Source organism: Schistocerca cancellata, chromosome 5 (assembly GCF_023864275.1).
Source record: "Schistocerca cancellata isolate TAMUIC-IGC-003103 chromosome 5, iqSchCanc2.1, whole genome shotgun sequence".
NCBI classification, from domain to species: domain Eukaryota; kingdom Metazoa; phylum Arthropoda; class Insecta; order Orthoptera; family Acrididae; genus Schistocerca; species Schistocerca cancellata.
The window spans coordinates 492,171,965-492,183,813 of NC_064630.1; the positions used below are offsets into that span (position 1 = coordinate 492,171,965).

An 11,849-nucleotide genomic window follows, 5' to 3' on the forward strand; every position below is an offset into this window, starting at 1 on the left:
TTTAAATCTTGTTGGAATTAGTATGTAATTATTCTTTTAAATGACCTTGTACATTGCTAGGAAGGTTAACTTGCAGCGTTATGAGTGGGCCACTCCCACACTATAGTTTTAGTATTTCAATTTTCAATTGCCCATTTAAGTATTACTGTGTATGTTAATTTTTATCAAACCTGTTTGCTGTCTGTTTTTTGTATATGTTGACAGCCCTGCATCGGCAGCAGCGGACACATTGCTTTTCTGTTGGTCCCGGGCAGCGACACGTTTTCCTTTTGTTTTTGCGGCCTTCCCATCATCGCACAAGGTCTAAGTGCTGGCAAGTCACACAATCCAGCAGCTTTCCTGTTCCAGCCGCAAGTTGAATAGTTTGTTGTTATTCTTGTGGTATTGTGCTATGGTGGAGGGTGTCACCAGATTAGAAGTAACTGAACCATGTAAGGCTCTTGTGGGCGTGTGTTGGAAGTCCTTGGCCAAACTGAGCACTAAGTTTCTTCATTTCTTTAAAAAATTAAGAGTTTAATTGTCATCATCAATTTAATTGTGTTTTGGGGGCCTGGTTGTTTATTTAAGTACTTAATGTGGTTTGTGTGGAAGAGGCTTGTGGGCAATCAGTGAAGTACTACTGTTTGATTTGCTTTTACATCTGGGCGGCCTTTGGGCAGCTTTGCCATATCTGTTTATATGATAGTAGAATAACCAGTGGAGATGTATGCATTTTAATGTATTTTATTTAATGTTTGCTGAACTTATATTTGAGTCCTGTTGAGGGATTAGCCCACACTTGTGAACTATCTGTTGGGCCTGAGTGCCACCACAGGTTTATTTAATTAATTAACTGTTGTAATATTTTTGGCTTTGCAGCCAACATATTCGGCTACAAGAAGCTCTTTTTAGAGCAGTTTAGAATGCAACTGTTGCGAGATGATGTTATCTGGTGTGAGGTACCGATGACAGACGATTTGCTTGGTACGGGTATCATGAGAAAGACCACCCAAATTGTGGTCCTCCTCTATGATTGGCTGCTACATTTGGAAGTTGTGCACCAAAACGGTTATCTTCTATTATTAACATTAGATGAACTAAACTGCACATTTACTTGAATTTCAAATTAAAACATCTCTCAATAGCGCACTTTCATTCCATTGTTTCACAAGTATTAATAAACAACAGAATAATAAACAACTGGAAAATGAAAAGGCAGATAGAAAACTTCGGTGATCTTTGGGTCGCACGTAACTTGGATGGCAGGCGTAGTGGTTCAGCTGTAAGATGAGAGCTCATTCAGCAGTCTCAGAGGACAAGCATGTTGTTCATCGCGATATCAGTTAAGACTTAGTTAGCAATGTCTTGTGTGTAAATCAGGACTGGTACAACTTTATTAGCAATGTATGTTTATAAAAATATGCAGTTCATTAATTTGTTGAAAAATAGAAATCTTTGTGACTCTAAAGTGCAGTTTCTAGTGTTCTGCCAATAAGAAGCAAGTGGCAACCATACAAACAAACTGATTGGAAATCTAATCATTTCTAAAACAACAGTTTCTCGCTAAGAGTTTCTTACAACCTCAAGATTACGGATTCACAATCTACGTACTGCTTTCTGTGCACCGAACAACAACTATAGAAGACTGCAGGTTGGTGAACTTTTATTAGAACTTCTGAATTCCACCCTGAGTGGTGGAAGCAAATCGGCACCTCGCATGTACAAATCTTGGTACAAATGAGATCAGTGACACGTCATCTGTGGTAACACAGAGGTATGAAGAAGAGAAATATTTTTGAGGAAAGAGATTTATCATACACTCATAAATATCACTTCTCACTCTAACTCTCTCTTTTTCAACTTGCCATGCTGTTTGTAGTCCAACCACCATTTTGATGCACAGTTGACATTTTCTGAGTACTATTTGTAGTTTTATGTATAATGCAAATGTCCTTATACATTGTGAATATAATTTTAAAATCTTAACTATTTGTACGATTTCACAAGAATCTTTGTTGGCTCATGATTGAATTGTTATTAAACAAAAATGTTTGTTTGGAAATGACAAATAATGCATCAAGTTGGGCCATCCCTCCATGTGTTTTCCTTAAATTAATCCCGATCCTTGTTCTGGATCTTAATTGGCAGCAGAGCGTGGTTTTGATCCACGGACCTCTGGGTTATGGGTGCAGCATGCTTCCAACCAATTGAGATATCGTATGAATAAAATTACAGAATTTTCTCAAAAGTGGAGAACATTCTCCATTTTTTGAAATGAGGTCTGTAGCATACTTCGAGCTAACTAAAAGTTCTGTTGAGGTTAAGTTTTAGCAAATTCTTTTAGTGGAACTGACAGAATTCATGTTTTTCAGAAGGTAAAAAAATATATATGTAACCTGGAGAAATACTGAAAGGACAAACTGTAGAAGTTTATACAGGTTTAACAATGAAAACATATTTGGCTGGTAAATCGCTTTCTTTCCAAAAATCATGAAAGAAGAGGAAGCATCCTTTCAAACAAAGTGAAAATGAAAATATTTTTGCTATTTAGCAGACCTAAGTTTTCAGTTTGGTGTAGAAGACTTAGGCTTACCCCAGACAACTGCGTCACTGACATTTTTAGATGTTGGTTGGTTAGTTGATCAGAGGAAGGGGACCAAACAGCGAGGTCATCAGTCCCATCTGATTAGGGAAGGACGGGAAAGGAAGTCGCCCTTGCCCTTTCAAAGGAACCATCCCGGCATTTGCCTGATGCGATTTAGGAAAATCACAAAAAACCTAATTCAGGAGGGCTGGATGTGGGTTTGAACAGTCATCCTGCCACATGTGAGTCCAGTGTGCTAACAACTGTGCCATCTTGCTCGCCTTCAGACATTGTTCATCTTGTTACCCAAAAAGCAGCTTTGTGGATCTGATTTCTTTGAAAGAACTGTAAACAGTGTAGGCCAAAGTTAAGTGGCAAACAAGGTATCAGTTTCCACGTATGGTGGGGGGCTTGATTGCATGCACATATCACTCATGGAACCTTCTGTACATGGAGATGAATAATAAATGGAAGCTCTTTCCTAGCATCAATGTGCAGGCAACATGTGGTAACAGTGAAACGTTTATTAGTGTCAATGTTTCATTCATTTCCTGTATATGTACACAATGCTAGGATATCAAGAAACTCTGATGTATGCTAAATGCTAAGAAAGAACCAGTGTAATGCTTTAATTTTAGGAGAGGAAGGGTATAGCATTGCATCATGGTTAATGACACCATTCCAGAATATCAAGCAACTGATGAGAAGGCCTTCAACAGACTCCAGCACGACAGAATGAGGATGTTTTAGAAAATTCAGTGGCTGAGATGATTATTACATTAAGTAACTACAGTAACAGTGACACTTCAAGCACCTGTCATACTGACAAGATTGATGTCAGTGGAGTTTTTCTATTATCACCTTAGAAATGACGCACATGTGCATCTAGCTGCATGTTTGATAGCGCAGTTTACAATGGTAAGTAGCTACATAACAAAATTATATTGTTCTAAGTTTTGAAACACCAAGGTACTCTTTTTTGTATTGCTTTTGTTCTTTCTCCCAGTGCCAGTTGGCCTTCTTAAGACATGTTTTCTCACAGCATTAATATCATTTGATGTTATGATAGAAATACGGTGGATCAAAAAATTAATGACTGTTGATTAGAAACTTAGTGAACTGTTTCTGGCAATGAAATTGCACAGGTGACCTTTTAGTACTTGATGCGCAAGGGGACCACTGTGCTTCACAGTTAACCAAAATTATCTCATGTTAGAAAACTCTCACAAAGTTCAGGTTTGGAGTACATGGAAATGCAACATATTCTTAAGATTTTGTTTGCAAACTGTGTTCATTCAAATCCAATAACAAAAAATATTTCTGCATCTTGAAAATTCAGTAACATCATCAGAAGTTCATTTTTGTAAACTGCCTGCTTATCGTCTTAATAATTTGTTGCCGCACATAAAACTAAAATAAAAACATAGTTCAACTCTTCCAGAACACACTGATGCCAGGTCCATATTTGCACATTGAAAAGTTTGCCTGGTTTAACAAGGTAAACGAAATGTACGATTATGGATAGTTCTGTGCCTGATGTAGCGCACAAAACACAGTGAGAAATTTATCAAAAAGGAGAGGAGGTGGTGGGAAAGAGGTCCCTGGTGAGAGAATATGCATCAAAATTTTTACTCATATGAAACTAAGAACTTTATCAGAGATCTCCTTTTGCTCTGACATCTTCTCTAGAGAATGTTCTCTTTTTTTCTTCTACGACCCAATGTGTGTTAGATATTAAATTATACAACCAAGACAACAGACTGAAAATTACAACATGCAAACACTTTTTCCAAAGCAATTTAAGAGACTGGGTGATGAGGTGTAAAGGAAGCATGTACTGCCATGCACTTAGAATGCCTTTGAGAGAAGAGTAATGTGAAGGAAATAAGCTCTGCCTTGAGCAATTGAGACTGTCAAAAGACACTTTGCAGAATTGCAATCTCAACAGGATGCAGAACTCGTAAATATATAGGAGAAACTAAACATAATTAAAGATAACATACGAATGCTTTCTGAGATGAACTTTCTTGGTGAGTATGCGTGTTTTTTCTTTTTTTTTTTTTAAATATGGAATAACCGAGCTTGCCAATCAGACATATACTCACACCCACAAAAAATTTTCAGAACCTTGAACAGAGATGCTGCTAGTGAGGAGGTGCCACTTTTCAGAAGCGACACTTCGATGATACACCTGATGGAAAGCTTTTCAACTGCTGCTCAGAGGTTGCTCATTACTGTTATTTTCTGAGTACAATACTGTCGGCAAGTCACAGCCGGTAAGCACCTACCCACAACCAAACCTGCCCACAGTTACAAGACATGTACAGGGCACTATGTTCCCACAACTGACCAGATCGCCTTTCAACTGACACAAAATAATTATCATTACTTGGTAAAGACAAGTAATAAGTTGTGCAAGCAAAAATTCTGTCTGACAATGTTCTGATTACCTCAGAGTAATAACTGGACCTCAGGAGATATTACTTTGAAATTTTCACCAGGAGTACTATAGTTTTCTTATTTTAACTGCAATGATATAAAGTTGTGAATTGTTTTATAAGAGTGATTTCTTACACAGTAACTTAAAAATAACTTGCTGAAGGCAAAACAGAACATTCTGTGCGAGAAAATGATGTATTGTATTTATAGTCCCTCGTAATCCTTCTACTTATTATTGTTTGCAAATGCCATATTCAAATAAATTATTTTACAACCAATAACTAACTTACAGATATAACTTTTCCAGCATGACACTAATCTGTATTCCATTATTGTGGAAACAGCTTCCCTAAACAAATTGCTCACTACAAAACTGGCTCCCTATTGGGGGGGGGGGGGGGGGAGTGGGGGGCGGGGGCGTGGCAACTTAATAAACTGTATGCTGCAAAAATTAACACTAGCCTATTTACGACTGTGCTGCTAATCAGAAAGGAGATACAAATTTTCCACAGAATACAACTTTATATAATTCTGCAAGTAATACATTCACACGACTCAAATAATATGTTGCAATAGCTAGTACGATGCGTTTCACACTTTTTCTCTCTCATCTCTGGGGATTCCCGGTAGCCTGCTTGTCACATAAAGGAATTTGTATATGTTCTGGATTTTAGTCAAGAATCCTAAGTCTTTACAGCTTCTATCTTTTTTCTTATGGCCTCTTGCATCATCATTAATTGAAGAGATGTCTCCGCAAGCCAAATGTTTCATAAAAAAGTCACTACAACAGCAGGTTGGGTGTAAAATTCCAAGTTTACCAAATTTCAAGTTTATCAAAGATCATTTTTATTACCTAGTTTTGCAGGATAAATGTCAATTGATTTTTGCTATATTACACCAGAAAATAACTCTCTAAGTCACCAAATAGGCTACTAAAAGTATTTCTATTTATAGGCCACATAACAAAATAGAGTTGTAAGCACAAAACAAGTGCACTGATGTTTCGATTCCTAATTAATGTCTTTATTTTTCTCCTGCATCACATACAGAAAATACACAATCAGGTTCAATGGAGTGGCATATGAATCACAAGAGACCGGTAATCCTGGTTTATACTATGCACAACAGCATACGGTCTGCGTCAGCATGCCTCCAGTGCCACAACTCTTCTCTACCACACTGCTTCACTATCACAACTTGCAAAATCATTTTATGACCTTATTACAATGATTCAACAAAAATGTGGATGTGTCATTCGAGAAATACAGAACTCTGAAAAGAACCTTCAGTTCTGGAATGGTGGTCCGTGAAACTGACCCACTTGAAACACACCTATCAATTATACAAGTGGGCATATGAAAGAAGTGTTATTTTCACAGCAAACTTGTGACCCACTAACTTCACTGGTGAAGTGGTGATTAAGAGTTCTTGTCTATAGAAAAAAAGGATTAACTCAAGTCTGACACCACTTCATCAGGTACAGAGAAACACTCGATATGAGTCACTGGCTTTGACCAGTGACATAGGAAACATGCGACAAATGCTGTAAACAATATGGTGACTATATCATTAAGTTACTAGCGATTTTTCCAAATGGGCTAAGCTACAGTTCAATCTGTCACCACAACAGGTTGTTTTAATATCACATTTGTTGGCTTCACCAATTCACAACCAAACTGTCACCTCCCAACCTAACCTGGATCTTGAGCAAAGCTACAGATCAATCTGTCACCACAACCAGCTTTTTTTCTCCCCATATTCATTGGCTTCATCAACTGACAATGGAACTGTGAATAGATGCACGAAAAGGTGTTATGACACCAGTAATTACCATTATGACAGTGGTCAAAGACAACAACTTGTATTCAACATTCCTACTGACCCCACTTGATATACTCAAAACAAAACTGTCACCTATCAACCTAACATGAACCTCAGGATATGCCGCAAATTAGTAAGTCACCACAAATAAGATTCTATTTTCCCATTCACTGGCAACACCTACTCACAACTAAATTGCCATCTTTCAACTTAATGCAGCCCTTAGGCTAAGCTACAGATCAGTATGCCCCCATAACCTACATTTCATAATGTAATACAATTTTTTCAGTGTACTGTTCTTGTAATGTCTGCACACATATGATGTAACATGCACAAGATTATTACTTCGCAGATCAAAGCTGAAGTCCAGTACCAGTAGATTCAATCGAATCATAAACGACCCATGCAAAACAGCACACTATGTCAAGAACCTAATCTTAATCCTTATGATGTTTAGAGTGTTGTTTATTGTATGGAAGTCAGCAGGTCTTAAGTCATAATGCTGCCATGTTTCACTCAGATACACATAACTGTTTCTTGATGTTTGCTGTATGCTCTCTACAAAAAATTCATTAACTGGTAGATTCAACAAAGAGTCACAATTCACCAAAAACTGAAGCTTTAATAGTGCTACTGGTACTTGTCTGACGTTACCCAACTACAAACTCAGTTTTCTTCCAGCTCTTGTACTGTTCAAAATTGAGTAGGGGCCTAACCATTTTATTAATGGCTACACTAAAACATATAAGTGCACTGATGAGAGTTCGTGACATGTCTACAGCACAGCTTAGATGCATCTAGCACAAACATTTCTTCTCCAAACTACAGGGTAAATACCAAACATCAAGCACTGATCATATGGTGCTACTTTTCCAACAGTATTATCTGAAATGGAACAAATTAAAATTTCCATAGCCTGATGTTCCTTGTTCCATATCTGCAGAAAACAAGGTATATGTTGAAGCAGTGGAAAAAAAAATTTAACAGAAAATAATCTACCTCCAATGAATGTCAACTTGAGTAGATTTCCAATAACAACAGGCTAACATACAGAAACTGGACCCGAAGAGTGCCTACCTCTGTAAATTAAAAACCAATTATGTTAGTCGATTTAAACTGTTACATACAGTAACCAGGTAATAGCTATATAGCGGAGCTCCCTTGCATTTTTTGTAGCTTATGTCCAAAATATATCAATATTACACATTAAAATACCCATCTGGGACTTGTCCATTATCTAACACAAGTTTTCTGAATTTGCCTAGCAGTTTTAGTTTTGTGATGAAAAGTGTATTAAAAATGGCATGAAAATAAAGATTACACTGCATTGCTGATCACTTTGCCACCACGACTAAAATGTCATCGAAGGGCAGAATGGTAGGGACGAGAGGGGGGAGGGGGGAGTGCGACACTACCACATACACTGGCCTATAATTATGTTCAGTGAATTCTGAAATTTAACCATTCCTTGTGGCATATGAATGGACTCTAGCAAGCTCGCATGTTTTGGATATCTTCTTTAACAACCTCTTTTGCTACTTCTATACTACTCTATATGGCTGGCGAGGGAACAGTCGGTAGATATAACATCCTGAAGCATGTTTATTGACACATGAAAAAGTTAAATTGTGAAGAAATTATACATACTGACAACTCATTTAAGATACGGTACCTTAAAAACGAAGTGCAAGATAACAATGAAAATTTCAGGGATGGAGAGCTTTACTTTCATTGTGTATCTCGTCTATTGTTTTAATCAATTAACACTGTACTATCATACCTTTAAACCTTGGACTCCATCTCCTACTTTCTCAACAACGCCTGCTGCCTCTTTGCCCAGTATAGCTGGAAGCGTCGGCAGAACAGCAAATGATCCTTCCCTGATGTAAGTGTCGACAGGGTTAATACCAGCAGCATTAACACGCACGAGAACTTCGGATTCGCCAACTTCTGGTATGGGCACTGTCTCCAGCTTAAGCGCATCTTTACTTCCAAATTTATGAATTCTTACAGCTTTCATATTCAAACGCTATCGAGTCTGAAAATTGGTAAAGCTGGTCACACCATCTAATTGTTAACTTCCATTCGTAGTAAACCACTACATTTATTTCTTGCGACGAAAATCCTGAATACATTAAAATTTTTGTTAACTACAATGTTTAAGCACTCAAAACTACCATTTGGTGATTCTCATACTTACAGTCAGAAAAGTTGACCGAATTCACGTACAACGCATTTACGATGCAAAGCTGCGTCACTGTGCTTTACGCTTCTTTATTTCGTATACTCTAGCACGCACTTTGCCGCACGCGCATTTCAAACCAAACCCAAAACAAACTACCCACAGCCTTCGTCAGTCATATTTCGATCCACATTGTCAAAGTCCGAAGAAAACGGTGATATCCTCGTTCCGTTGTTATACAACCTTCATGAAGATATTGTCTTAAAAAACTCACAAATCGCGCTAGGCTTCTGTGTAGCATATAAGCTGTAGTAATTCAATCAAAGTGACGTAGAGCTGCTTGAAGTATAATTAACAAATGGTATCTCTTCGTAAGTTCGAAGTGCTACAGCCTCAGCTAGACATAGGAACTTAGCAAACCGCAGTCACACATTTTTCGTCTACAAAGTGCTATGCGTCTTCAGTTAACAAAGATTTTTGTTGTCAGTAACAATGTTAGAAAGAATCGGAGCTCAAGAAGGCGGTGGTTGAACGAACACTCAGAAGAGTGGATCTATTTTACAGTTCCTACGCATATTCAGTAGGCCCTGACAGATGCTGATTACAAACTGGTTAACAAAAAAAGCCAATAAGAGCGACAAAAACAGGTACGAAAATAAATTCGCTGTGTACTGCACCTACCAGTAATCTCCGATCACATAATGTAAATAATTTACTAAGTGGCAATTTCTGTACTGATTAATTATCGGATAGAAATATGGGGCTCTGCTGCTGACACATGTCTACATATGAACAGAATATTAACCCTGCAGAGAAGAGCAATCACGATTATCCATGGACTAGGGTACAGAGACTCCTGCAACGAAATGTTTGTATATCTTAAATACCAAATAGTTTACTCATTGTAACCTTATGAATTTATTGCAGTTTTTGGTGACACATCAAAACAAAGGAACCAAGGACTCTGTCATGCATGACTACAATACAGGAAAGAAAGACTGATACTACAGACAAAGAACTAAACTAAAATTAACAGATCACAGTCAATGCATTGATGGCCAGACATGGTGAAACAAACTGCCGGGTGTAATAAAGGATCCTTATTCAAAGTGAAGCCGAAATCATTCCTGATCGATAAGTGCTTATACTCTTTGAATGAATATTAATATTAAACTAAACTGAAATTTTTGTACATATATTTTGTGAAATGCCGTCCGAAGAGCAAGATATCGAGACAAGGTCGGTACTTCACGAAAAAACTGCAAGTAAGCATAGTCACTGCCAGGCACACTAACAAATGAGTGGAGTTGACATAGACATGCGTAGAAGAGTCTCCATATGACATTGCATCAGCATGCTTAACGCCTGAGCACATTACCTGTCACCCTAACTAGCTTGAGCAGTGGTGCAGCTCACACCTAATGTTCTTTGCTAGGATTCTGTAAGTAGCTAACTCTGTTTAGCAGGGCTTCACTTTTCGAATCAAACTATCGTGTCTTCAAGACATGGCAGAGTGGCTGACTGGGAATTTTCATGGTGCTAAGGTAAAAGGTGCACCAGATTGCCACCTGGTGGGAGTTTTTCTGCCTACAGCCCTACCTGGCCCCAACCTATGATAACGCAGTTCAGATTCAGACAATAAGACATGCACCCTTCTCAGGTTGTGGTTTCACTGACAGTGGTTCGACTCCTTAGGAAGGAGGAAGAAATACATCTCAGCAGAAGATTTAAACACTGTTCGCCTGGAGACGGAAATAGCAAGTAGACTGCAGGTCTGGACAGTGGACATAGATTTGCCTATGAATGTTCGGTACAGGTGTCATGGTATGCACTCCAACAGGAGGAGTAAACCATTAGACGAAGGGATTATCATCGCCTAGCAACTAGTGGGCAGATCTACCACCATGAAGGTGACAAGACGTCATCTCGACTGTGAGGCAGACTGTTTGCATCCCGCTGAACAACACTGCCATGATTCAGACCATGGTTAGCATGCCATGCATAACAATGCTGGACACACCAGCCAGGGGTAAAGCAAAGCCATCACCATAAGATGAGTCTATGGAGGTCACACAAACCTCTCAGAAGCGCTTGCCATTACCTATGAGGAAACCTCCCTCCAGACTGGCACAAACAGGCTGTAGCAGAAGTAGAAGACTCAGGATGACGATTTTATTGTCCCCAGGCAAAAGCACACAACCTATGCCAAAGTATTAGAATGGGTGCAATCTAAATTGCTCACGACTGCCAACTGGCATTTAAGCTGAAAGTAGTTTTCCGCTGCCTGCCACTGGAGATGGATCCACAACATCTGGAGTAGGAGCTTGTTGCCCTGGAATTCACTCCCTGATCTGTGGGTATCGTGAAGTCGCCCAGAACTTGCCCATGTTCCTGGTCATCCTGGAGGACAATACTGTAAACCGAAACGTTTTCCATGTACAGAAGATAGCTAACATCAGGGTGATAGTGGAACCTCTCTGTGCAAAACAGGAGGGTGCAGTGCTACTCTTCCAGAGTATGGACTGCTCCATGCCAGTGCAGTGCGCAAAATGTGCTGGAGCACACCAGAACAAATGGTGCTCCAAGAAGAAATATCTCGCAATGTTGCAACTGTAATGAGCCACATATGAATAGTTAGAGAGGCTGCAATGCATTCAAAAGGTGTAAAGGAGCAAGAAGGATCCAACCAGGTGCCAGCTCCACTGACATTGCCAGGGAGAAGGCACCATCTCGCCTCCAGCAGCAGGAGACTTCAGAGCAGCAGCAACCACAGATGTCAACTGCAACTGCATTTGATGCATATCACAGGCGACACCATGAGGTCACGTGTTGCTCAGCAGCCAG

The 11,849-nt window shown here is 39.0% G+C and overlaps 1 protein-coding gene across 2 annotated transcripts in view; it reads right to left on the bottom strand.

Moving 5' to 3' along the window:
- Positions 1–9,628, bottom strand: part of LOC126187765 (zeta-crystallin-like) — a 164,448-nt gene extending 154,820 nt beyond the window's left edge. Inside the window, exons 1-2 of one of the 2 annotated variants that reach the window (XM_049929030.1) lie at positions 9,024–9,628; positions 8,604–8,948 (exon numbers count right to left, since the gene is read on the bottom strand). In XM_049929030.1, the coding sequence (XP_049784987.1) occupies positions 8,604–8,843 (240 nt within the window). In that variant the 5' untranslated portion in view covers positions 8,844–8,948; positions 9,024–9,628. The remainder of the gene's footprint in view (positions 1–8,603; positions 8,949–9,023) is intronic. The other variant, XM_049929031.1, reaches the window with a different exon arrangement.
- Positions 9,629–11,849: the final 2,221 nt, after the last annotated feature.